Source organism: Mustelus asterias, chromosome 9, assembly GCF_964213995.1.
Source record: "Mustelus asterias chromosome 9, sMusAst1.hap1.1, whole genome shotgun sequence".
Taxonomy (NCBI): domain Eukaryota; kingdom Metazoa; phylum Chordata; class Chondrichthyes; order Carcharhiniformes; family Triakidae; genus Mustelus; species Mustelus asterias.
The window spans coordinates 91,001,301-91,028,616 of record NC_135809.1 but is presented as its reverse complement, the minus strand read 5'-3'; the positions used below and the strand labels follow the sequence as shown (position 1 = coordinate 91,028,616).

Here is a 27,316-nt window from a genome sequence, read left to right as displayed (position 1 = left end):
ATCAACATAACCTGTTACTTACAAATGTCAGTCAATTAGATTGAAGAATGTCTTTCAAGATGTATGGAACAGACTCGTACAGCAAACAGCATCAAGGGCAATGGATTGAAATTATTTAAGAATAATTGACAAATTCAAGATTAATAACACTTTGATTTATAGAAGAATTTGGTGATTTATTAATTAAAGGGAAGTTCATGATAGGATGATTATATAGTCCAAATGCCTTTTCCTACCTTGAACTTTGTCATTTCATAGAATCCCTACAGTGCAGGAGGCCATTAGGCCCATTAAGTCTGCACTAACCCTCTGACAGAGCATCTTACCCAGGCCTGTCCCTGTAATCCCACATTTTTACCCCACTAATTCCCCTAACCTATACATCTTGGGACACTAAGGAACAATTTAGCATGGCCAATCCACCTAACCTGCACACCTTGGGAGAAAACTGGAGCACCCAGAGGAACCAACACACAGAGGGAACGTGCCAATTCCACACAGACAGTAACCTAAGGCCAGAATTGAACCCGGGTCCCTGGTGCTGTGAGGCAGCAGTGCTAACCACTGTGCCACCACACTACCCTAAATGCTGCATTTAATGCTGCATATTATTTAATTGTAATGTGTCATCCTTTCTTTATCATTGGTGAGGTGACGAGCCGATTCACTGAATCTTGTTTTAAATTTTGCTAAATAAAAATTTAAAGATATCTTTGTGAGGACCTTAACTTACGACAGATATTTATATTTCAGTTGTAGTACACAAAGCCAAACGATCAGTAACTTAGAAGCACAGAAAATTATCTATAATTTAGAGTTTATGCAAGGTTCATAAGGGATTTATTAAGTTGAGCTATCTGCATTATAGATATAGCTAACCAACAACCATAATGCAGCAGCACAGCAGCTATGCTTCAGCAGCCACTCTCACTACTCCAGAAACTAATAGTTTCTGATTTCCCAGCTATCATCTTGGTTCAGCTAAATATGTTTGCAGCAATTAGCCCAGTAATAGGTTGTAATAATTAGACTGTAATGGGTTAAGAACATAAGAAATAGGAGCAGGAGTAGGCCATCTAGCCCCTCGAGCCTGCCCCGCCATTCAATAAGATCATGGCTGATCTGAAGTGGATCAGTTCCACTTACCTGCCTGATCCCTATAACCCCTAATTCCCTTACCGATCAGGAATCCATCTATCCGTGATTTAAACATATTCAACGAGGTAGCCTCCACCACTTCAGTGGGCAGAGAATTCCAGAGATTCACCACCCTCTGAGAGAAGAAGTTCCTCCTCAACTCTGTCCTAAACTGACCCTCCTTTATTTTGAGGCTGTGCCCTCTAGTTCTAGCTTCCTTTCTAAGTGGAAAGAATCTCTCCACCTCTACCCTATCCAGCCCCTTCATTATCTTATAGGTCTCTATGAGATCCCCCCCTCAGCCTTCTAAATTCTAACGAGTACAAACCCAATCTGCTCAGTCTCTCCTCATAATCAACACCCCTCATCTCTGGTATCAACCTGGTGAACCTTCTCTGCACTCCCTCCAAGGCCAATATATCCTCCCACAAATAAGGGGACCAATACTGCACACAGTATTCCAGCTGCGGCCTCACCAATGCCCTGTACAGATGCAAGACATCTCTGCTTTTATATTCTATCCCCCTTGCCATATAGGCCAACATCCCATTTGCCTTCTTGATCACCTGTTGCACCTGCAGACTGGGTTTTTTCGTCTCATGCACAAGGACCTCCAAGTCCCTCTGCACAGCAGCATGTTGTAATTTCTTTCCATTTAGATAATCCAATTTGCTATTATTTCTTCCAAAGTGAATAACCTCGCATTTGTTAACGTTATACTCCATCTGCCAGATCCTCGCTCACTCACTCAGCCTGTCCAAATCTCTCTGCAGACCTTCTACGCCCTCCACACGATTCACTTTTCCACTTACCTTTGTGTCGTCTGCAAACTTTGTTACCCTACACTCAGTCCCCTCCTCCAGATTGTCTATATAAATGGTAAATAGTTGAGGCCCCAGTACCGATCCCTGCTGTTGATTGCTGTTTGGATTTTATTTATTCAGTGAATGCAAAGTCCCTAAGATGAGCAGTTTCTTTTGGTCCTGCTGTATTGAATGTGGATAGGCCTCCACTGAATCTGTGCATTGGGCACTCTTCTGTGATGTGGTGGATGGTTTGCTGTCTTCCACTGTTTGGATTGGACAGCAATGACAGTAGCACATGGCAAAAACAGTACGTGACGCTGAGTCTCAAAGCTCATTTAACTATGTAATTTAGTAGTTAGACTCATCAACCAGTAGTCAACACCTTTAGTATCTTATTTGCGACTTTCAACCTAAGAAACTTACAAATGGATATCACTTTCAACTCCAGGAGCCCTTATCTTGTGTATTCACGTCTTGCGTGGCATCTTATTGAACCCCTTTAGGAAATCCAAGTATGCTACATCTACTGGTTTGATCCTCAAAACACTCTAAATTTGTCAAACAGAATTTCGCTAACATAAAACCATGTTGACTTCTAATATTATTTTTTCTAAATGCATTAAAATTTCTTTATGAGACTCCAGCACTTTCCAGGTCAACTGGCCCAAGTCCCCTGTTTTCTCTCCCTGCTTTCTTGAACAGCAGTGTTACACATTTGCTAAATTGCAATCTGTTTGGATCTTTCCAGATTTTAGGTAATTTTGCAAATTCATATCCAGCATCTCTGCAGCTATCTTTTTACAACCTTTGGCCCGTAGACCATCAGGCCTTATAGAGATGTATTGGATTTTAGTCCCTCGAGCTTCTCCAGTACATTTTCCTCCGCTGATATCCTAACCCCTAATTTCCTCTCTTTTATTGGATTCTAGGTTACCTTCTATTTCTGTTATGTAATAACATTATGCAATGTAATGGGTATTAGGTAGCTCGGGGTCGGCCTCTGGGGATGAGGTAGCTCTGGGCAGGCTCCGCGGAGGAGGGGGAGGTAACTCAGGGCCTGGGACAGGCTTCGGGGTCAGGTAGCTCAGGGCCTGGGACAGGCGCCGGGAGGGGGAGATAACACAGGGCCTGGGACAGGCTCCGGGAGGGAGAGTTAACTCAGGGCTTGGGACAGGCTCCGGGAGGGAGAGTTAACTCAGGGCCTGGGACAGGCTCTGGGAGGGGGAGGCAGCTCAGGGCCTGGGACAGGCTCCGGGAGGGGGAGGTAGCTCAGGGCCATGGACAGGCTCCGGGAGGGGGAGGTAGCTCAGGGCCTGGGACAGGCTCCGGGAGGGGGAGGTAACTCAGGGCCTGGGACAGGCTCCGGGAGGGGGAGGTAACTCAGGGCCTGGGACAGGCTCCGGGAGGGGGAGGTAGCTCAGGGCCTGGGACAGGCTCTGGGAGGGGGAGGTAGCTCAGGGCCTGGGACAGGCTCCGGGGGTGAGGTAACTCAGGGCCTGCGACAGGCTCCGGGAGGGGGAGGTAACTCAGGGCCTGGGACAGGCTCCGGGAGGGGGAGGTAGCTCAGGGCCTGGGACAGGCTCCGGGAGGGGGAGGTAGCTCAGGGCCTGGGACAGGCTCCGGGAGGGTGAGGTAGCTCAGGGCCTGGGACAGGCTCCGGGAGGGGGAAGTAGTTCAGGGCCTGGGACAAGCTCCGGGAGGGGGAGGTAACTCAGGGCCTGGGACAGGCTCCGGGAGGGGGAGGTAACTCAGGGCCTGGGACAGGCTCCGGGAGGGGGAGGTAACTCAGGGCCTGGGACAGGCTCCGGGAGGGGGAGGTAGCTCAGGGCCTGGGACAGGCTCCGGGAGGGGGAGGTAACTCAGGGCCTGGGACAAGCTCCGGGAGGGGGAGGTAACTCAGGGCCTGGGACAGGCTCCGGGAGGGGGAGGTAACTCAGGGCCTGGGACAGGCTCCGGGAGGGGGAGGTAACTCAGGGCCTGGGACAGGCTCCGGGAGGGGGAGGTAGCTCAGGGCCTGGGACAGGCTCCGGGAGGGGGAGGTAACTCAGGGCCTGGGACAGGCTCCGGGAGGGGGAGGTAGCTCAGGGCCTGGGACAGGCTCCGGGAGGGGGAGGTAGCTCAGGGCCTGGGACAGGCTCCGGGAGGGTGAGGTAGCTCAGGGCCTGGGACAGGCTCCGGGAGGGGGAGGTAACTCAGGGCCTGGGACAGGCTCCGGGAGGGGGAGGTAGCTCAGGGCCTGGGACAAGCTCCGGGAGGGGGAGGTAACTCAGGGCCTGGGACAAGCTCCGGGAGGGGGAGGTAACTCAGGGCCTGGGACAGGCTCCGGGAGGGGGAGGTAACTCAGGGCCTGGGACAGGCTCCGGGAGGGGGAGGTAACTCAGGGCCTGGGACAGGCTCCGGGAGGGGGAGTTAGCTCAGGGCCTGGGACAGGCTCCGGGAGGGGGAGTTAGCTCAGGGCCTGGGACAGGCTCCGGGAGGGGGAGGTAACTCAGGGCCTGGGACAGGCTCCGGGAGGGGGAGGTAACTCAGGGCCTGGGACAGGCTCCGGGAGGGGGAGTTAGCTCAGGGCCTGGGACAGGCTCCGGGAGGGGGAGGTAACTCAGGGCCTGGGGCGAGGTACTCGGGGCGGGCTCCAAGGTTGAGGTCGCTCAGAGCCTGCGGCAGGCTCCGGGGGAAGGAGGTGAGGTGCTCCGGCCTTGGGGCGGGCTCGGGCGGGACACAGGTTCCCGGAGGGGGGAGGTGTGAGGCGCGCCGGCCTGAAAACCGCCCCCACCTCCGGCGGGACTGAGATGCTGTCACTCCGCCGGCTCGGCGCCTGCGCGTCATTGCCGGTCACGTGCCGCTAGGAACCTTTGTCCGCGGGCCTCTTGTGCGGGTGCAGAGTTCCGGGGGGTCCACAGAGAGGGGAGGTGCCGGTGCTGCTGGATGTCAGAAGTTGGAGTCGAGTTTGGAGCTGGAGCCTGAAAGGAGGAGAAATTAGCAAGAACCTGGGAACGGGAGAAGAACAGGTATGGCAGTAATAGATCCGGTGTAGGACGTGGGCTCAGCAGCACACCCGGAATAGTGTCTGTATCTAATAGTCTGTTACATAAACTGTGATTGTATATCCGCAATAGACTGTTTCTGATAATGCCCCTGGGGTAGTGTGCACGGCTGATAGTGTGTCACGTATTGTGTGCCTTATACCTGGAATAGAACGTACATCTAACAATATGTCAGTATATCATATGACTAATAGTGTTCCAGTCTATCAAGGATGTAGTGTATACATAAGTATTGAGTGTACATAAAGTAGTGTGCCATGCGGAGGACGTCCTGGATGACTGGAGGCAAGGAATAATCATCGAGCTTCCAAAGAAAGGGAACCTCAGTGACTGCAGTAGTGTAACATTGCCGTCACTACCTGGCTCCTGGCAAGGTTTTCAGCACAGTGCTGCTCAGCAGATTGAAAACAGAAGTAGACTGTACAGAGCCAAGGTTTTGAGTCTGGATGACCCTTCATCTGCTCTGGCGAAGGGTCATCCGGACATGAAACGTTGGCTCTATTCCCTCTTCACGGATGCTGTCAGATCTGCTGAGATTTTCCAGCATTTTATGTTTTTATTTTAGATTCCAACATGGGTGGCACAATGGTTAGCACTGCTGCCTCTCAGCATCAGGGACTCTGGTTCGATTCCCGGCTTGGGTCACCGTCTATGTGGAATTTGCACATTCTCCCCCTGTCTGCATGGGTTTCCACTAGGTGTTCCAGTTTCCTCCCACAGTCCAAATATGTGCGGTTTAGGTGGATTGGCCATGCTAAATTGCCCCTTAATGTCAGTCGAATTAGCTTGGATAAATGCATGAGGTTATGGGGATTAAGGCCTGGGTAGGATTGTGGTTGGTGCAGACTCAATGGGCTCAATGGCCTCCTTCTGCACTGTAGGGATTCTATGATCTGCAGTATTTTGCTTTTATATTTATAGAAGCAGGCAGTAGCCTTTGAGAAGAACAGGCAGGTTACTGAAGTAGCAAATCTTTATGCTCAGCAACATATGTAGCAGGGCTGAATGTGCCAGTCTCATTGATTTCAAAAGGCTTTCAATAATATCCATCAATAGTCACTCTGGTATATTGCAAGACAGGATGGCAGCCCATTATGCCATGTTAACATCTTCAGTGCATTATCCAGCGTGCAAACTACGTGCTCCTACAACATCATCATAGCAGTGCAGCTAGGCTACACACTCTCCTCATTCGTTTCCCCTGTGGTTATTGATTTAATCATGAAGGAAGAAGGCAATGATGGGTACAGACTTTTGCATCTCATGGCAACATCACTGGTTGACAAACCTGGATTTCGTAGATGACAACATCTTGCTGGCCAAAGAATCGTGCACATTCCAAGATGTGACCACCGGTCTTGAGAGCAGTCGCACCAAGGTTGGCCAAGCATCAGCTGCAAGAAGACCAAGAGAATGATGACTGGACAGCGACAAAGCTCTTCCATCACCATTGGGCAACAAAATTTTGAGTACGTTGACCACTTCTCATACTTGGGAGGCAACATCAGCAGGGAAGGTGACTTAGAGATCGATATCCATGCAAGAATTGGCAAAGCAGCATCGGTGGGCCCCATACAGTCTGGGCATTCAACGCCATCAACATACCCACAAGGCTGCAATTCTACATGGCTGTAGTAGTTCCAACTACAATCTGTGTCAGCAAGAGAACAGCAAAGGTGTAATGTAAATTGAGCATCTTTCACCGATGTTTCCTATGTAAAATCTTGAATATCAAATGGAGAGACAGGATCACCAATGAAGAAGTACGCCAAAAGACTGGTCAGAGGTGCCTGCTGGTCATTGTGACAGAGATTACAAAGGCTGACAGACTCGCATTTTGCCTCCCAGACATATGCCTCATCAGTGTGGTAGTAAAATGGGTGCCATCAGATGGAAGAGTAAGAGGGATGGCCAAAGAAGACCTGGTGAAGTATGTTTTAGGAGGATCTTTGAGTGTGGGACACCACCTGTCATGGACCGGGGTTAGTGGCAGTGTTTTCCTGTCCATTGTCCCATATGGTGGAACTGTGGCATTTTAGCCTGGGCAGAGTGTTGGTTGCGGATCAGTGATAGCATTCTTACCTCTGACTTGGAAGGTTGCGGGTTCAAGTCTCACACCAGCTACTTGAATACAAAAGTTTAGTTGACATCCCAGTGCAGTACAGAGAAGTGCTGCAATATTGGAGATGCTGCGTTTTGAATAATGTTAAACTGTGAACCCATTTATGCTCTTAGATGGTGTAAAAGATCCTGTGACATTGATAAGAGCAGCTCTCCCTGGCTAATATTTATACCTCAAACTATATCACTAAAGCAAAAAATCTGATGATTCCTGTTTGTAGAACCTTGCAATGTGCAAATTGGCTGCCAATTTCTTACATTAGCATAGTGACTGTGCTTTAGAAGTACCTGATATGGTTGTAAAGCACTTTTGGACATCCTGTGGTTATAGATGTAAGTCCTCCCTTTTTTCTCGAGCAGTATGCAAGTAATGTATAACTACTGGTATGGCACCATATCCTGGAGAGAGTGCACGCCTGATAAGCTTCAGCAGATTGTACATATAATACTACATACCCAGGATTGAACTCATACCAAACATATCATTTCTTAACATGAAAGAGTGCAGATTAATGTGCAAGTATACCCAAGTAATGTACTGTTAATGGTATGCCAGTTTTTAAAATTCATTTGTGGGACATTGGTTGGCCAGTATTTATTGCTCATCAAGGGCAGTTGAGATTCAACCACATTGCTGTGGCTCTGGAGTCACATGCAGACCAGACCAGGTAAAGGATGGCAGATTTCCTTCCCTAAAGGAAATTAGTGAACCAGATGAGTTTTTCTGAAAATCGACAATAGTTTCATGGTCATCAGTAAATTCTTTTATCCCAGATACCTTTTATTGAATTCAAATCCCACCGTCTATTGTGGCAAGATTTGAACTCGGGTCCCCAGAATATTGGCTGAGTTTCTGGATTAACAGTCTAGTGATAACATCACTAGGCCATTGCCTCCCGTATTCCTGGAATAGAGTGTACACCTAATAGAAAAACATAATGTAGACCAATGTGTGGACAGTTAGAAGAAGGGTCACCTGTGGTTGTCCCACTCCAAAACAGGTACATTGTTTTAGATAGTGTGGAGGAGTGTGCCTCTCCAGGGGTAAGACACAGTGACCAGGTCACTGGCACACAGTCAGGCTCTGTGGCCCGGAAAGGGAAGAGAGGGGTTAGGAGAGCGATAGTGGTGGGGGATGCGTCAGTTAGAGGGACAGACAGGCGATTCTGTGGGGGCGAACGGGACTCCAGGATGGTAGTCTGCCTACCTGGTGCTGGGGTCACGGATGTCTCCGAGCGGATAGGAGGCATTTTAAAAGGGGAAGATAAAGAAACGGATGTCATTATACACATTGGTGGAAATGACGTAGATAGGAAGAGTAGGGGGGTCCTAAGGGAGCAATTCAGGGAGTTGGGAAATAGGTTAAAAAGTAGGGTCACTAGGGTGGCCATCTCTGGGCTGCTCCCAATGCCTCGTGCCACTGAGGATAAGAATAGGGAGTTGGTTCAAATGAATGCCTGGCTAAAGGACTGGTCCAGGAGGGAGGGCTTTATTTTCATAGACCAATGGGAGGTTTTCAGGAGAGGATGGCACCTGTACAAGAGGGAGGGGTCACAACTAAGTTGGAAGGGCACAAATATCCTGGCTGGGAGCTTTGCTAATGCAGTTCGGGGGGGGTTTAAACTAGTATGGCAGGGGGGTGGGGATCAAACTATTAGGTCTATAAGTGTGGTGGCTGGGGACGAGCTTGGGGCTGGGACAAGGCTGGCAAAGAAGAAGAGCACTCTGGGGGAGGACGACCTCACTGAGCCTGGGGGTCTGGAGTGCTTATACTTCAATGCAAGGAGCGTAGCAGGTAAAACAGACGAACTTGGGGCCTTAATGCGCACGAGGAATTTGGATGTGGTTGCGGTGACGGAGACTTGGTTGAAAGAGGGACAGGACTGGCAGCTGAATATTCCAGGGTACAAGTGTTTTAGGCGAGACAGAGGAGGGGCCAAAAGAGGTGGGGGAGTAGCGGTATTGGTTGGAGAGCATATTACAGCGGTGCAGAGGGAGGACAATTCGGAGGAGTCGTGTAGCGAGTCACTCTGGGTGGAGCTTAGAAACAGGAAAGGCGCAGTCACTATGTTGGGGGTGTACTACAGGCCCCCCAACAGCCCAAGGGAAGTGGAAGAATGGATATGTCAGGAGATACTGGATAGGTGCAGGAAATATAGGGTTGTTGTAGTGGGAGACTTCAATTTCCCTGGTATAGACTGGAAATCGCTGAGGGCAGGGACTCTGGATGGTGAGGCATTTGTAAAATGTGTACAGGAGGGTTCGTTGGAACAATATGTGGACAGCCCAACTAGAGAGGGGGCTATACTGGACCTGGTGCTGGGGAATGAGCCCGGTCAGGTCTTCAAAGTTTTGGTCGGGGAACATGTGGCAAATAGTGACCACAATTCTGTTAGCTTTAGGATAGTGATGGAAAAGGATGAGTGGTGTCCCAAGGGTAAGGTGTTGGATTGGGGGAAGGCTAACTTTATTGGGATCAGGCAGAAATTGGCAGCTCTTGATTGGGAGAGGCTGTTGGAGGGTAAATCCACATCTGGTATGTGGCAGTCTTTTAAGGAACGGTTGTTAGGGCTACAGGACAAGCATGTGCCTGTAAAAAAGAAGGATAGGAAGGATAGGATTAGAGAACCGTGGATAACCAGGGAAATTGAGGGACTGGTCAAAAGGAAAAGAGAGGCGTATGTTAGGTCCAAGCAGCTAAAAACGGAGGGAGCTCTGGAGGAGTATAATGAAAGTAGGAAAATACTCAAACGGGGAATTAGAAGAGCAAAAAGGGGTCACGAAATGTTCTTGGCAGACAGGATTAAGGAGAATCCCAAGGCATTTTATTCATACGTTAGGAACAAAAGGGTTGTAAGGGAAAAAATCGGACCTCTCAGGGACAAAAGTGGGGACTTATGCTTGGAGCCCAAAGAGGTAGGGGAGATCCTAAATGAATACTTTGCGTCGGTATTCACTAAGGAGAGGGATGTGTTGACTGGGAGTGTCTCGGAGGGGAGTGTTGAACCGTTGGAGAAAATCTCCATTACAAAGGAGGAAGTGTTAGGTTTGTTAGAGAATATAAAGACTGACAAATCCCCAGGGCCTGATGGAATCTATCCAAGGCTGCTCAGGGAGACGAGAGGTGAAATAGTTGGGCCTCTGACGCAAATCTTTGTCTCGTCACTGGACACAGGTGAGGTCCCAGAGGATTGGAGGATAGCCAATGTGGTCCCGTTATTTAAGAAGGGTAGGAAGGATAACCCGGGTAATTATAGGCCGGTGAGCTTGACGTCCGTGGTGGGGAAGTTGTTGGAGAAGATTCTTAAAGATAGGATGTATGCGCATTTAGAAAGGAATAAACTCATTAACGATAGTCAACATGGTTTTGTGAGAGGGAGGTCATGCCTCACGAACCTGGTGGTGTTTTTTGAAGAAGTGACCAAAATGGTTGACGAAGGAAGGGCCGTGGATGTTGTCTATATGGACTTTAGTAAAGCATTTGACAAAGTCCCTCATGGTAGGCTAGTGAAAAAGGTTGGATCCCATGGGATAAAGGGGGAGGTGGCTAGATGGGTGGAGAACTGGCTTGGTCATAGAAGACAGAGGGTGGTAGTGGAAGGGTCTTTTTCCGGCTGGAGGCCTGTGACTAGTGGTGTACCGCAGGGCTCTGTATTGGGACCTCTGCTGTTTGTGATTTATATAAATGATCTGGAAGAAGGAGTAACTGGGGTGATCAGTAAGTTTGCGGACGACACAAAACTGGCAGGACTTGCAGATAGTGAGGAACATTGTCAGAGGCTACAGAAGGATATAGATAGGCTGGAAATTTGGGCAAGGAAATGGCAGATGGAGTTCAATCCTGATAAATGCGAAGTGATGCATTTTGGTGGGAATAATGTAAGGAGGAGCTACACGATAAATGGAAGAACCATAAAGGGTGTAGAGACGCAGAGGGACCTGGGTGTGCAAGTCCACAGATCTTTGAAGGTGACGTCACAGGTGGAGAAGGTGGTGAAGAAGGCATATGGCATGCTTGCCTTTATAGGACGGGGCATAGAGTATAAAAGTTGGGGTCTGATGTTGCAGATGTATAGAACGTTGGTTCGGCCGCATTTGGAATACTGCGTCCAGTTCTGGTCGCCACACTACCAGAAGGACGTGGAGGCTTTGGAGAGAGTACAGAGGAGGTTTACCAGGATGTTGCCTGGTATGGAGGGGCTTGGTTATGAGGAGAGATTGGGGAAATTGGGGTTGTTCTCCTTGGAAAGACGGAGGATGAGGGGAGACTTAATAGAGGTGTATAAAATTATGAAAGGCATAGATAGGGTGAACGGTGGGAAGCTTTTCCCCGGGTCGGTGGTGACGTTCACGAGGGGTCATAGGTTCAAGGTGAAGGGGGGGAGGTTTAACACAGATATCAGAAGGACATATTTCACACAGAGGGTCGTGGGGGCCTGGAATGTGTTGCCGGGCAAGGTGGTGGAGGCGGACACACTGGGAACGTTTAAGACTTATCTAGACAGCTATATGAACGGAGTGGGAATGGAGGGATACAAAAGAGTGGTCTAGTTTGGACCAGGGAGCGGCGCGGGCTAATTGTTCCTGGTTTCTCGTTTCAAGGCTTCATTCTACGATCATCTTGCTGGTGCCAGTACAGAGTGAGACTGCGGATAGTTGGGAACCTGTCTCGGGGGCAGGGAATTCATATGGTGTTCGTGGAAGTGGAAATGACTAGGGTTGGGAAGCATTTTCCGATCGGGGCCATTGTGATCTCCTGGACTCGTTTCGATCGCCTCAGGGGGTCGGAGAGGAATTTCCCAGATTTTTTTTCCCCATATTGGCCCTGGGGTTTTTCACTCTGGGTTTTCGCCTCTCCCTGGAGATCACATGGTCTGGAATGGGGGGGTGGGGGTAAGTTAATAGGTTGTAATGAACAAAGCATCGTATCTGTGAGGGACAGCTCGGTGGATAGGATATTGGTATGTAGATAGGCTGGAAAATTGGGCGGGGATCCTGGATTCAGGATTCAATCCTGGACCGGGGAGCGGCGCGGGCTTGGAGGGCCGAAGGGCCTGTTCCTGTGCTGTATTGTTCTTTGTTCTTTGTTCTTTGTTTTACTGAAATTGTATTGACAACTACACAGCAGTCAGAGCAAGATTTAACTACATCGACCTTTGTAAGCGCTATGACATGGTTAAAACCATAGTTGTAGACTAGATTGCTTTGAGATCTTGGACCATGTGGTCATAGCGAATGTTGAGACTTCCCAGTTAAGTGGGTTGTGTCAAACTGGCTTTTGCTATGGTTTGGATGCTGACCTTTCAGCCCTCCAGTCTGAACTGAAATCCCAGCCAGCAGCACAAAATAAAATCAATAATCAGGGCAAGTGAATTAGGTAGAAATGCAGCCGCTGCTGTATTTTTCTACCTATGCTGCAGTAGGTGAGATAACAGAATCCAGGCAGGCACATCACCAGTAACAACAGCTTGCATTTATGTAATGTCTCTCAGTTTAGAAAGATGTGACAATCATAAGGTGTAAATTAAGAAGACAAAATGCACACATGAGCGAGCAGGGAAGGAGACTGGTGCAGTTGGAGTGAGAGATTTAGACGAAATGCAGGAGACTTTCAAAAGTACGTAGGGAGATGATATGGCAGAGGGATTTATGGAGAATGTTTGAGAGCTGAGTAATTGGAGGAGCAGCTCGTAATGAGATACAAAGAAGAGGTCAGTACTAGAGAACTGAAGAGTACAAGTATAGAATCAGGTAGAAACTACAGCAGGGAACTAGACTATTTGACCTAACCAGTCCATGTTAGTTTTTATACTTCACATAAATAATTGCCCTAATCCTGTTACAAAACCCCTTTCTCCCCTTTTCCCGCAACCATCTATCTAACCAATTCTTAAATGTTGATATGGTCTGTACTTCAGTAACTAACTATGGTAATACATTCCTGAGTTTGCAACTGTTATATCTTTTTGAAGAATCACCTACTCTTTGTCCGTACTATTTACATTTAATCATATCTGTCTCCTCATTCAAGATTCCCCAAGAGTTGGAAAAAGTCTTGTTTTTATCTACTGTATCCCATCCCTTAAATATTTTGAAGGTCTTCATCAAATCACACTGTAATCTCTTCAGTTGTAATTAAAACAGCCTCATTTTTGTCTTCCTTGGTATTGTATTTCTGCAGTCCAGATGGCATTTTCGTGAATATATATTGAAATCTCTTTAGAGCCTCAATATCTTTCCTGTAGAAAGTCTAAAATTATACATAGTATTCCAATTTATAAATTCTAGGCACATGTGAACATATATAATAACATGAATGGAAAGCTTGAAAACTTCAGCAGCAGAGCTGTACCTGCTGTGTTCCGCTCCAGGCTAAAGTGAACCTGTGGCTGGGTCACATGACACACTTCCCTTAAAGTGATGACATGCTGCGATTGCTCAGTGGTCTGACTGAGTTTTTATATTGATTTATCTTGATAGTTCATCTTTTATATTATATATTTTATACCTCTTGTACAGTCCTATCTTTTAGTTTTACAATTAATACAAATGCCACTGTTGTCCTTTAACCTGTGTCAAATATTATTTCATGAATTGATACATTAGTGAAGATCCAGGTATTTTGCTACACATATATTCAATATCAGTACTTTTGCAGTTGTTTTCTATTAAAGTAGCTGTGGATCTTAATTGAAAATGCCTGTCAAGACTACTGTCAAAACAATCGTCATTTATTCTACAGCCCAGAAAACCTTCCCTCTTTGGTAAGGGTGCAGTAACTTCTCAGAAGTGTATAGCTGAAGTCAGTCTCTTGAGTATAGTGGAAAGGGGGCACAAGCATTTGAAGACAAGGAAATAGATTTTGGGAATTGATATAAGTGACTACTGGGACATAATGGGGTCTGCTAAAGGGAGTGTACTGTTTTGAGTGATTCAGGATGTGGGTGGACGCCACATACAATTCTGACTGAATTGTAATTCTAGAAGGTAGAAGAAGGGGAACCAGCAGGAGAACGTTAGGCAGGTTGAGCCTTGAAGTGATAAAAGCATTTACTAGATGTTGTGATATGCGTTTTAGCGATAGCAGCATGTCATCACTTTAAGGGAAGTGTGTCATGTGACCCAGCCACAGGTTCACTTTGGCCTGGAGCGGAACACAGCAGGTACAGCTCTGCTGCTGAAGTTTTCAAGCTTTCCATTCATGCTATTATATGTGTTCACATGTGCCTAGAATTTATAAATTGACCCACAATGTGTTTGCTCAATCCCTTGTGAGCGATTGGTGCCTTTATATCTTTAGAACACACATGACATGAGGTAGAAAAAGAGTGTTTTGGTTATGTAGTGTTGAGTATGAATGGAGTCAGAAGAAGCAGTACATCGACTGGAAGGAATGAGGATTTTCAGCAGGGAAGCAAGAGGGTTTTGGAGATGTTGAAATACCAGGTGGCCAAGGTGAGATGGGGATAGTGTTGGGGAGGTAGAGAAAGGGCAAGGGATGTCAGGAAAAGAGCAAGGCAAGACATGGAATTGGAAAGTAGGCAGGTCTGAGTGCTTGGGTTTGAAGTAGCAACCATTTGTTGTACTGATCAAGTGTTATGAATCTTGGAATTCTCTACCTCAGAGAGCTGTGGATGCCCAGTTATTGCGTATATTCAAGACATAAGTTGTTATGGGGATAGTGCGGGAAGGTGGAGTTGAGGTAAAATGTCAGCCATGATCTTGCTGAAAGATGAAACAGAATTGAAGGGCTGAATGGCCTATCCCTTCTATTTCTTATGTTTTATCTCCAAGAAGAGAACCCCCTGGGGACTACAAAGATATTAATCTCAAGGAATTAATTTGGAAAGTGTTGGGACAGCATGTAGTTGATAAAATAAGGAAGATGTCGAGGGGGGCAAAATAAAAGCTAGAAATGCTAGAAAGATATAATGGGCTGACCTGTGGACAGTGGTGTAGTCAAGCTTTAGAATCAGTGTGAATTTAAATAGGTCAGCAGCTGATTGATGGGAAGTTGGAACTGTCTGGTGTTGGAGGACAAAAGGTGGATTTATATTTTATAAAAACATCACTGATTTTCAAGCAGTTCTGGCACAGCTGCTCTTTAAGTGAATTTATTTCTGTTCTTTCTCTTTAACCAAGCTTCAATTTTTCATATTTTTTCACTTTATTCTTTCAATTCCAGTTTTTAATCATCATCTCTTTCATTTCTGTTGTATATGTCTCAGTTGTTTCAGTGGACACTTGCTGTCTTGCTCTCTGCTGTAGTTTTTCCCCTTTGATATTTTTTTAATAAAAGCTTCTCCTTGATGTAAGCAGCCAAATAATACTGGGAAGTAACCTTTTTAAATAGGTGATGGTGGTCAGCCTCTTAATTCCTAGAGCACCATTGTGGAATCAGGTACACACCCACCCTCTGTAGCTTTTTTATAAAATGGGAAATTTTTGACTTTGCAATATTTGGAAATGCACAACTTTTCACTCGGACTGTTTCCCCGGGATCATTCCTGCATAGATCTCCACAGGATAGTTACAGGTGCAGCTGTGCCTTTCTTTCTTTGCCCATGTTTTCATTTCTCTTTGGGTAAGGGTCCACCGATATGTGTTCTCCAGTATTTCACTAGATGGTCATTCTTCATGGGTAAACCTTGACAATGAGAGTACTGAACCATACCAGGCATCACAGCCTAGACCATTTTAGAGACCACAAATTGTCACATCAAAACTGTTGTTGTATGCCATCTTTGAGCTCCTATTCATTTTGTTTGCATTAAACGCCACGTTGCTGAAGGTCTGCTGAATAATTTCTGGATTGATACCCAAGCCATGAACAAATTGGAGTAGGGTAAATAAGATTAGAGATTTAAATGTCTGACTCAAATATTGGTGTGGAAGAAATGGGTTTCGATTCATGGGGCACTGTTACCGGTATTGGTAAAAGTGGGAGCTGTACCATTAGGATGGTCTGCACCTGAACCGTGCTGGAAACTGTTTTGGTGAGTATGATTACTAGGGTGTTGAGGGAACTTTATGCTAAATAGTCGGGAAAAGTGATACAGAATTAAATGCACTCTTTCTAAATGCATTTGCAACAAGTTAGATGAATTGATGACACAATTGGAAGTAAATAGGTCATCATAAAGACGTGACTGCAGGGTGGTGACAGAGGCTGAGTCAATGTTCAAGGATATTCGACATTTAAGACGGATAAGCAAAAAAGGAAAGGGAGGTAGCGCTGTTAATAAAGGATGAGAGCAGTATTTTAGATTGGGAGGTCAAGATGTAGAATCAGTTTGGGTGAGATTAAGAAACGGCAAGAGGCAGCAAACATTAGTAGTTGTTATTTATAGGCTACCAAACAGTACTATTGGTCACGGTATAAATTAGATGTGCATGTTACAAGTGTAATACAGTAATCACGGGGTACATCAATTTGCGTATAGACTGGGCAAACCTAATTAGAAATAATGCTGTGGAAGACGATTTCCTTGAATCTATACATGAAGGTTTTCTGCAACAGTATCTTGAGGAACTAACTAGAAAACAAGCTATTTTAGATCTAGTATTGTGCAATGAGAAAGGGCTAATTAAGAATCCTGTTGTAAAGGAGCTTCGAGAGAAGAGTGACCATAACATGATAGAATTTTACATTAAGTTTGAAAGTAATGTAGTTCAATCTGAAACTAAGGTCTTGCATCTAAACAAAGCAAATTATGAAGATATGAGGGGCAAATTGGCTGTGGTGGCTTGGGAGACTATACTAAAAGGTACAATGGTGGACAATGGCTAGCTTTTAAAGAATCAATACATAGGATAGAATTGTTAGGTGCTTGCCATCCTGAGGGTCAATGCATAACATGCTCCCACTGAGTCTCAGAAGTCCACTGCCATTTGAGCATTGATTGGCAGTTGGCAGAACTTCCATACACCCTCAGCTGACAGCTCTCCCAGCCTCTCCAGGCACAGTGCTGCAGAGGCCAGAAGAGCTACTGTAGCACTCTGCCCGTAACTAAGTCATAGAATCATTGAATCTCTACAGCACAGAAGGAGGCCATTCAACCCATTGAGTCTGCACCCACTTTTCAACAGAGCATCTTATACAGGCCCACCCCCACACTATCCCCGCAACTCCACGTATTTACCCTGCTTATCCCCCAAACCTACACAACTTGGGACACTAATAGGTGATTTAGCTTGGCCAATCCACCTAACCTGCACGTCTTTGGACTGTAGAAGGAAACTGGAGCACCTGGAGGAAACCAATGCAGACACAGGGAGAATGTGCAAACTCCACACAGTCACCCAAGGCCGGAATTGAAGCTGGGTCCCTGGAGCTGTGAGGCAGCAGTGCTAACCACTGTGCCACCATGCCCCTTATACCAAGCATTGACAAGATACAACAAAAACACACTATTATTTGGTTTGACCTAAAAAAGAGGGCAAAGCAGATTTCTCAAAAACACATAAGTGCCTGTGTTAATGAAGTTCCACAAGACATGGTGATACCTATAGATCAATTAGACATCCGGATCAATTAATCCATGCTCCTAGAGATCACATGCTGTCTTATCACAAATAAAAGCAGACATCAAAACCATTCTCACTTATATTCTATATGTAAACTACATAACCCACTTTGTAAACTTATTTATTAGTTTTAAGGTTATAAGTAACTTTCAATCTTTGTTTTAAAAGTAAAGCAATTTCAAGTAACCACAAAGAGAAGTAACATCAACCTTCAATGACCTGTCCAAAACATACAGTCATTGATAGGGGCTGATTTAAGACCAGAAATCTGAGATGATGAGCTTAAGATATCAATCATGAGGGCATGACAGCATATTTCCCCCACCCTGAACAAATGGGCAAGGAAGATATCAGGAAACATTCTTAACAAGATGTAAGTAAAGTAACAAACACACTTTAATGATCAGTTGACACCTTAGAGGGCCAGTCAGGGGACAATGGGAAATGAAATCAATAGAAGACCGTCACCCTCGCGAAACAAATTATAAACTAATCATGCACCACATAGACCAATCACAGACTGATCAAGCACCCCTTAAATCAATTAAGAAACAACTTTGCCTCATTTAGGCCAATTAGAATGCAATAACATCATTGATCAAGCTGTGGGTTGTGGCTCGGAAAGAATTAATAAGCAGCAGCTTTCACTGAGCAAGTTGTGCACAAGGAAATAGAAGTTATAGAGAGAGAACAAAGACCATGTGTTCAAATAATACATAGAATGTGCGGCCCGGGGGGGGGCCGGGGGGGGGGGGGGGTGTGTGTGTGTGTCTAGAATACAGGACACAGTCTCAGAATAAGGGGTAGCCATTTAGGACTGAAATTAGGATGAATTTCTTCACCTCCAGAGGGTGGGGAATCTTTGGATTTCTCTACACCAGAGGACTGAGGCTCAGACATTAAGTACGTTCAAGACAAGAGATCAATAGATTTCTAAATATTAAAGATATCAAGGGGTATGGGGAAAATGGCATTGAGGTAGAAGATCAGCCATGATCTAGTTGAATGGCAGAACAGGCTCGAAGAGTAAATTGACCTACTCCTGCTCCTATTTCCTGACTCATGTTTGATGCTTATTAACTGTATAAGGACCTCCTTTCATTTTCTTAGTGGCAATTGTAAGTTTAACACAGCCTTGTAATTGACTATCCAAACCAAAGGAAATAGCCTTTCCCTATTTGTTCTATCAAAGCTCTTCATAATTGTAAAGGCCCCTTGTAGAGGTTTTCTTAGCTATCTCTGTTTCAGTACAAATAGTCGATATATTTTGAGGCTTGTCTCAAAACTATGGTTTTCCATTCCTGGTATCATCTTGGTGAGCCTTTCTAAAAGTGGACACCCTACCTGGCCCGAGTAACAATTTGTCCAAATTTATCATAACTCAAGTTATTTTACTAATATAGCATTTTTTTTTGGCTATAGCTGCCCAAGGAATTGGGTCAGAATTTACTGGCTTAACTGGTGAATGTGCCTTTACCAGTTTAATTTAAATGAGATCTTGAAGTAAGTGGAAGGTCAAATCTGCACAATACCCCATTCAGGGCAAATGACTGTGTATTCAATCAATCAGATTGAAGACTTGTCAAATGAACAGTGCAGGATCTGAAACAAAGTTGGAATAGTGACTTTTGTGTCAAGTCGGAGAGAGAGAAAGAAATATATTTTTAAAAACATTTGGGAGCTGAAGGAATGAAGCTCGTATGTTGTGTTAATTAATTTTCAGTGCCAGAGATATTATTTGGCAGTGGTTAACACACGCCATTAAAAAGGAACTCCGATGGAAACAAAGAAGTTTGTTGCAGTGAAATCTAGCTTAGATCAATAATGCAAGTACAGGAACCTCATACTGTTCATGCTTTTGAATGGTTTGTCAGAACTTAATTTCTGTCCTTTATCAAATCTTTGTTCACTCTGTTGTGTTTCCTTATATACTGTGTACCGGAATCTGACTTGAAACAACTTGTTGAGTGCTTTATGAAATTCATGTAAATTACATCTACTGCATTCCCCACATCTACCCAATCAGTCACTTCACGAAGAAAACCAACATGACTGGTCAGTAACAAATCCATCTGGATATTCTTGATAAAATGCTGACTCTCTTTATTTCAAAATGCTTGTCCATGACTAATGTTAGACAATTTTATGATTACTTGTTAAATCTTTTCCATTTTGAACATTGGCTAATTTTCACTTGCACTGTGTATTTGCATATCTGAGGAAAATTGAAAAATTGTGGTCAAAGCCTTAGACATTTCCTTTCTGAATTTTTTTAACACAGTCTTGCATGCTATCAGAAGGTTGTGGGTTCAAGCTCCACTCCAGGACTGGAGAGTAAAAAACTAGCCTGACACCCTGTGCAGTGCTGAAGGAGTGCTGCATTTTCAGAGGTGTCCATTTTTGGGTGAGATGTTAAACTGTGGCCCTGTCACTTCCACCATCATACGTAAAAATAAAAATATTGTGTCTCTATCATTCCTTCATTCTCCACCTTTAGATTTCTTCCTTCATTCCTAAACAGTCTGACCTCCTTTTATAATTCTTTTACTTTTTATTAACTTTCCAAAGCCGATAAAGTTTACTCGTGAGCATTTTTGCCAATTCTTTGTGCTTCAAACCTCCCTGTTCACGTTGTCACTAACTTTCTATGTTCTCATTATTTTTATCATTATTGTTAACCCTAACTTATTTTTCCATGGAACTCTATTCTTTGTGCTGCTTTTTGCCTTCTTGGAATTTATTTGGTATTCTATCCACCTCATGTTTGATTTATCTTTGTTGATTAATTGTTCTGTTTGCTAATCTCTCTGCAGAAGGATAGTGCAACAGACTCTGACTGGAAAGTGCAGGAGTTTTATAATGATCAAAATTGGTTATTTATATATCGCATTGCATTGTTGGGGTATTTAATGGTGTAATGGGGAGATTGGTTGGTGGGGTGGTATCAGGGTAGCTGGTGAAAAACACAGGAAATCGCATGTGAATCTGAAACAGTGACAGTTACAGATCTGTCACTACTGGTGGAAAGACAAATCACATTTGTATTGTGCTATTTCATAGCAAAACATCCCACAAAATGTCACAGGAGTATTATCAAACAAAAGTTGACATTAAACCTCAAGGATATTAGGAGAAGTGACCGTTGCATTGTTTTCCTGTCTGAATTTGACTTGTTACCTTAAACAACAACTGTAAACACTTACAGTTCTGACAATATTAGATGAGGTATTTATTGAGGCACCATATTCATGATTTCCCTATGAGTGCTGCTGTAGGGTGAACTGGAATACTGTGTGACGTTTTGGTTTCCATGTTTAAGGAAGGATATGCTTGCACTGGGGGGAGGGGGGGAGGTCAGTACAGCAAATGTTCACTAATTTGGTCCCTGGGATGAGAGGCTGAGTAAATTGGGTTTATATTTTCTGGAGTTTGGAAAAATGAGGGGCAATCTCTTTGAAAGTTACAAAATTCTGAAGGGTCTTGAGCCATTGAGATTGTTTCTGCTGGTCGGAGAATCTAAAACGAGTCTTAGAGTAAGGGGCTGCTCATTTAATCAGGGCGGCACAGTGGTTAGCACTGCTGCCTTACAAGCACCAGGGAGCCAGGTTCAATTCTGGCCTCTGGCGACTGTGTGGAGTTTGCACATTCTCCCCGTGTCTGCGTGGGTTTCCTCCGGATGCTTTGGTTTCCTCCCACACTCCAAAGATGTGCAGGCTAGGTTGATTGGCCAAGCTAAATTCCCGAGTGTCAAGGGGATTAGCAGGGTAAATACCTGGGGTTGCGGGGATAGGCTTGGGTGGGATTGATCTTGGTGCAGGCTCAATGGGCCGAATGGCTGCCTACTGTACAGTAAGGATTCTATGATTCATTCAGGACTGAGATGAGGAGAGATTACTTCACTCAAAGGGAGGTGAACCTTTGAAATTCTCTATCCTACGTGCTTGTGAATGCCCCATCGTTGAATTTAAGGCTGGGTTTGACAGACTTTAGGGCCAGAATTTTACCGGGGAACGGGCGAGGCTCGGAGAACGGCATTCTCCGTTGGCCTCGGGCAGGATTGTATGAATCCCAGGCGGACGTGCCAGTAAAATTCCGCCCTTGGTCTCAGGGAATTGAGGGATTTGGGGATTGGGCATGAAAATGGAGTTAAAGCCCAAGATCAGCCATGACGGTATTGAATGGTGGGACAGGCTTGACATTCTTGTTCTTTTTCACTCATGTTTGTTTACCATTTTTGTCTTCGATGGTGTGTATGAAATATAGTGATCAATTATTCATGGTGAAGCAAAGATACATAAAAGTGACAACAGAATTACACACATTCAACCCAGCAGAAATGCTTATACCTCCTGATCTCTTCTAATCAATTTATTATCCTCTTTATCTATGGAAACATATTTGCCTTCAATCCTTTATCTTAGTCCATAGTTTATATGGATGCTCATCATCTGCTGGCCTGACAGACTGCCTAGAACATTGAAATACCCAGGTAGTGTGAACTATAATTTCCTCAGTGACCAAAAGCTTGGTCAAAGAGATAAATCTTGTTGCAATTTTAAGGTTTATAAGATAATTAGGCCCAGAACTTCCATGGAGTGGAAACCACCGTTGGATTGGCAATCTGCTCTTTTTTACTTAATCGGGTTGGAAGCCACAGCCTTTTTTTTTACAGAACGCCTGCTGGAATTAGAAGTTACCAGGCTGAGAAAGGAAAAGAGCTGAAGTAAACTTATTTTTTTTCTGATTCTGGGAGAATTGAATGTTACTCAAAGGACAGTGTAATGTATACTTGTGAAGTGTGTTTTTTTTTGGCTCTGGTAAAAATAAAGGGGAAGCAGGGGTATTCCATTCTGTAGTTTAAAATATAAATTGCCTACAAATATGGTGTTTAGGTATGTGTTTTTTTTGTCTTTTGTTACAGTGAATGTCTTAAAATGTAAAATCTTGTGTCATCCTTTCGGTCATTAATTGGAAATTTGAATTTAAAAAAAAAGTTATTGGTCTTTATTGATATTGTAACAATCTTGAGGATCATTTTAAGGAGGAGAAAGAGAGGTAGGGAAGGAAATCCAGAATTTGTTGCCAAGCAAATTGAAGGCATCGGTGGTGGAGGGATTATAATCAGGGATGCACAAGAGGTTAGAATTGGAAAAGCAAATAGGTCTCAGAGACGTAGGGCTGAAGAAGGTTACAGAAAAGGTGAAGTGTCATTGCGGATTTGAAAGTAAAGATGAGAATTTTAAAATTAAGATATTGCTGGATCAGAATAGTACCCAAGGACTGTATCACATGCATTAAAGTGTGATTTGTTTTTTGTCCGATTGCCAATATAATCTTGGTCAACAATTAGCCTGTTGTACTGAGATAGCTGCCTAGTGTAATAAAGTATTCCATAGATCAGAGGAGATTTCAGAGCCCTTAAAGACGTGTTGAGGCTCTTAAAGGAGGAAGGTTTATTCATTATCTGCACCACACTTGCCTATACTCAAATCATTTGGCAAATCGTATATCCATCTCCCACCCGGTGTCTGTCATTGAAGTTGTCTTATATCTACCCTCCCTTATTTCTACATCACTGAGACTGTCCTGTAACAATTATTCCTATAAGCATGATTTTGTCCCTTTTCTAATTGTCCTGTCAAGCTTGATTTTTGCTTATTCTGGTCGAGAGTGCAGAACCCTATCAGATTTCACTGAAAGCATTCCTCTTGTCTCAGTTGAATGGAAATATCTAAAATCTTTTCCTCATGCAAACATGTTTTTTGTCTCTCCAGTTCCCTTTCTTGCTCCTGAAGACGTTGCTCATGCTGAAGGTCAAAGGTTGTCTGCCCTTTGGTATCTCACTTCTGGTAAATATCCATTATTTACATTATTTGGTCAGGCTGCTCAGCTAAGCCTGCTGCTGTACATACATATTTTCCAGGGAAAGTACCCAGAGAGCACTTTCTTCTCTCCCACACCCCCCCATGCTGAGGCCAGTTGTACATACTAACTCTGTTGCTGCATCCAGTTCAAGTAATTCCATATGTTTTCTGTATTGGCAGGACAGAATTTGCAGGAATCACTCTGGATTGGTGCTCAGTGCCTCCAGGTCCAGAGTGCAGGACACTAACAAATTTAATGTACAACAGAAAAAGAGTCAAAGAAGCAATGATCTGAGTGATAGAGGAAGAAGATAAGAAAGATTAGAATGGATAGAATATGTTGGAAGGCACTTGTGACACGGATCGCTGATTTCAGGCTAAACCTTTTCCTGATGGCTGTAAACACAGTGTATGAGTAACACTACTACCATTTCAGCTGTGTATGTTTTTTCAAAATTCAGAGCTGTGCACCATTAAACCAAACCAGATCTTGCATATTGTCAACATTTAACAAAAATATTTCTTAAGAAAGGGCTACATGTGAAAAATGAAAGGACAATTAAGTTAATGGTTATTTGCAACATTTTAAAGGAGCTGTCCTAAACACAGCTGAATATTTTATAGCAAACACTGGATTAGCAAGATAGCTATTTGATCATATTCTTTCAGATTATCAAATCCACCAACTTCCCATTGCAGCATCTGGCTGTTTCTTTAAATGGTTCCAGTGATTGTGTTTCTTGACAGAATTCTATTTCTAACTAGGTATGCTTGAGAAGTAAATATTTATCTTTGTAATGTTCTTTGATCTGTTCTGGGGTGCTTCACTATGAAAAGAAAATGTTAGTCATGAGGTTATGGCCAGGTTAAATAGTGTAGCAGCAGTTAGTGTCCTGAAACAATTGGACTGTCTTACATTAGGCATATGAAACATTGGGAGCTAATTGAGTCTGGACTTGTTTGTTTTGTAGGCTTAAATTAACTATGTAAATTAAGTGCCAAACTTTGTGTACTCTTTGCAGAATCTCATAAACTGTTCATCATGGCCACTTCATCAGAGGAGGTTCTGCTAATTGTGAAGAAAGTGCGGCACAAAAAACAGGATGGGGCCCTATATCTGATGGCAGAGCGTGTAGCGTGGACACCAGAGGGGAAGGATCGCTTTGTCATTAGCCATATGTATGCAGATATCCGCTGTAAGTATTTTGGTCAAAGGAGGAGTCTGGACAGTGAGGTATTTGTCACTGGCCTGTCAATTTTTAATTTGAACGCAAATCTAGTCCAAGCTGATAGTATTGAAAATCTTCTCTTACTTCTGGCTGTAAAGATCTTGTGTAAAGTCAATGTTTTAAAATGAGCCCAGTTCCTAAAAAGCATTGTTCCATAGTACAGAACTCCCTCTAACCTTTCAGCAATTGCTGCTAAACTAGCAGTCTCTCTTGGAGAGGCCACAAGATTGGAGATGTGAAGAATGAAACATGTCACAATGGAGCTTGTAGAAGATTAGGACAATGCAGAAGGAGTTTTGCTATTTGCATACTTCAGGGTGCAAATTTGTGAAATAATATTCTAAAGAATTTTGGTATGGGATGTTCACAGTATTACATTTATATTGAACAACAAGATATATATTTTGTATTTGTATCCCTTTATGATTCATATCTCTGTCCAAAGTGACTTGAATTTTGCATGAGCCTAAATCACATTGTCTCAATTTTTACACCCTTTCTTACTAACCACTCCACTTGCCCTCCTCAGTTTATTTTTCTGACCCAACTTGTAATACCCTACCCAATATTGTAATATTGCATCAAAGGACAAAGGGATGTTGGGGAAATGGGAAAGCTGTCAGTTCATTGCTTTTCTGCAGCTGGGGCAGAGTAGAGAGAGAGAGCTTTACTTTGCATCTGGCTGAGCTATACCTGCTCTAGATATTCTGAAGTAAATTATTTAACATTAGGATTTGTTTTCCATTTCTGATTTTAAATCCATTCTTGATTATCAGGGTTAACTTCTGCTTTGCTAAGGCTGAAATTAGTTACAGTCTAGTTTCTGGTTAATATGGGCCTTTATACAAGACTGGCTCTAGGCAAGCAATCTCACAGGTCAAAGTGGAGCTGGTGTAGGAAATGGAAGGTGGTACTGATGTTCTAACTTGCCTTGGAGTGCTTTGTTAAAAACATGGCTGATGGTAAATGCTGGGTTATTCCAAATCCCAGAAGGGAAACAACTGCCCTCAACTGTATTTTGCAATGTAATATAATGTGAGGAAAGGTTTGAAATCCAGAGAATGTAAAATAATTTTACATTTTATTTTAAAGAGAAAATCCCAAGCATTTTGTGACTATTTTAAGTAAAAATAAATATTTATTAAGCAATAAATAAACAACTGTACAAAAAGCTGGAAGTACTCTGAACTAAAACAATGGCTATACACAGTATCACTAACTTTACTTAGTTCCAAACAATCTTTATTGCACTACCTTCAGAGCTATTTCTGCCTGAACATTCCACAACATCTTATAGATTTTTAAAATTCAGTAAATGTTACCATACCAGGCAGTTATATATTTGGGTTTGCTTCTGAGGTAAAACAAACAACTGGCTTCTTAGGATGGGTTTTTTCACAGACGAAGCTTGCTGGGAGTAAGACAGCTATTCCCGCTGTTTCTGAAGTCTGAAGCAGTTATCCTAATTAATCACCTCTTGATATAGTTTTCCCTGTTGACCTTCCTTTATCTGAACTAACTTCTTCAGAATTCAAACTTAATTACTTTCATTTTGTGAGTCTATCTTTTAGAGTGCAAATGCACAGTTCACACCTTGTCTCCTTTGAACTTCTGACCCTTTATTCAAAATCCTTTATGTTCTGTTCACCATTGTTACCAGCTTGCCTTGCGTAAACATCAGTTTGCAATGTTGTTTGGCTCACAAAATATAAAATACACTAGTGTTATTAGCATAACTAAACTGTCCCTGCCTTAAGCAGTTTATATTTTCCAAAATTGAAATTAACCAGCAGGAAACATTCCAATTTATTGAATTTCCCTGATATTTTCATGTCATCCCCATTTTTCCTGGCAGCTTGATGCTTTAAGATATTTTATTCTCCAGCTTAAAAAATATTTGCACAGATGAACAAAACATTCATTTAAAAAATAATCTGTAGATTTTTTTCAATGCCAGTTAATATTTTGTCTCTTTATGTTCTCTACTTGAGGTCAATAGATTGAAATGTCCTATTGTAATAATTTCTTCAGTCTGAATTCAAGGTGTTGGTTGAATTCCAGGTCAGAAGATAAGCCCTGAAGGGAAAGCAAAAGTTCAGCTTCAGCTGATTTTACATACAGGAGACACGACAATCTTCCATTTCACCAATGATAACAGTGCTAGTGCAGCAGCCAAAGACCGTGACGCTGCTAAGGACTTGCTCCAACAGCTGCTCCCCAAGTTCAAGAAAAAAGCAAACAAGGAACTGGAGGAAAAGAACAGGTACAGGGAGGGAAAATACAGAACATATTCGAAACATCTTCAATCATAGGTGGACATGGAAACACTCAGCAAATTCCATTGTCCTAATCCAGTTGAGGAATTTATAGAAAATTGGTTTGACCTTGAATGTCTCATGGTAGTTATCTCAACCACAAAACTGGATTACTACTTAAAACCAGTTGAGAGGAAATCTTATTGGCCCTAATAGGAGAGCTGATGAATTTTCTTTGTGTGTGATATTTTATTTATGTCTGAAGATCAATGCAGGTGTTTCAAGCTTTTAAGGCGGAATGTAACTGAGCCATAAAAGTCACATGGCTCTAGG

The 27,316-nt window shown here is 43.7% G+C and overlaps 1 protein-coding gene across 2 annotated transcripts in view; it reads left to right on the top strand.

Annotated features, from left to right (window-relative positions):
- The first annotated feature begins 4,197 nt into the window (after nt 1–4,197).
- The window catches only part of gtf2h1 (general transcription factor IIH, polypeptide 1), a 62,325-nt gene continuing 39,206 nt past the window's right edge, over nt 4,198–27,316 (top strand). The window contains exons 1-4 of one of the 2 annotated variants that reach the window (XM_078220516.1): nt 4,198–4,951; nt 23,410–23,484; nt 24,522–24,695; nt 26,790–26,991. In XM_078220516.1, the coding sequence (XP_078076642.1) occupies nt 24,542–24,695; nt 26,790–26,991 (356 nt within the window). In that variant the 5' untranslated portion in view covers nt 4,198–4,951; nt 23,410–23,484; nt 24,522–24,541. Of the gene's footprint in view, nt 4,952–20,018; nt 20,040–23,409; nt 23,485–24,521; nt 24,696–26,789; nt 26,992–27,316 lie in introns of those variants that run through there. The other variant, XM_078220517.1, reaches the window with a different exon arrangement.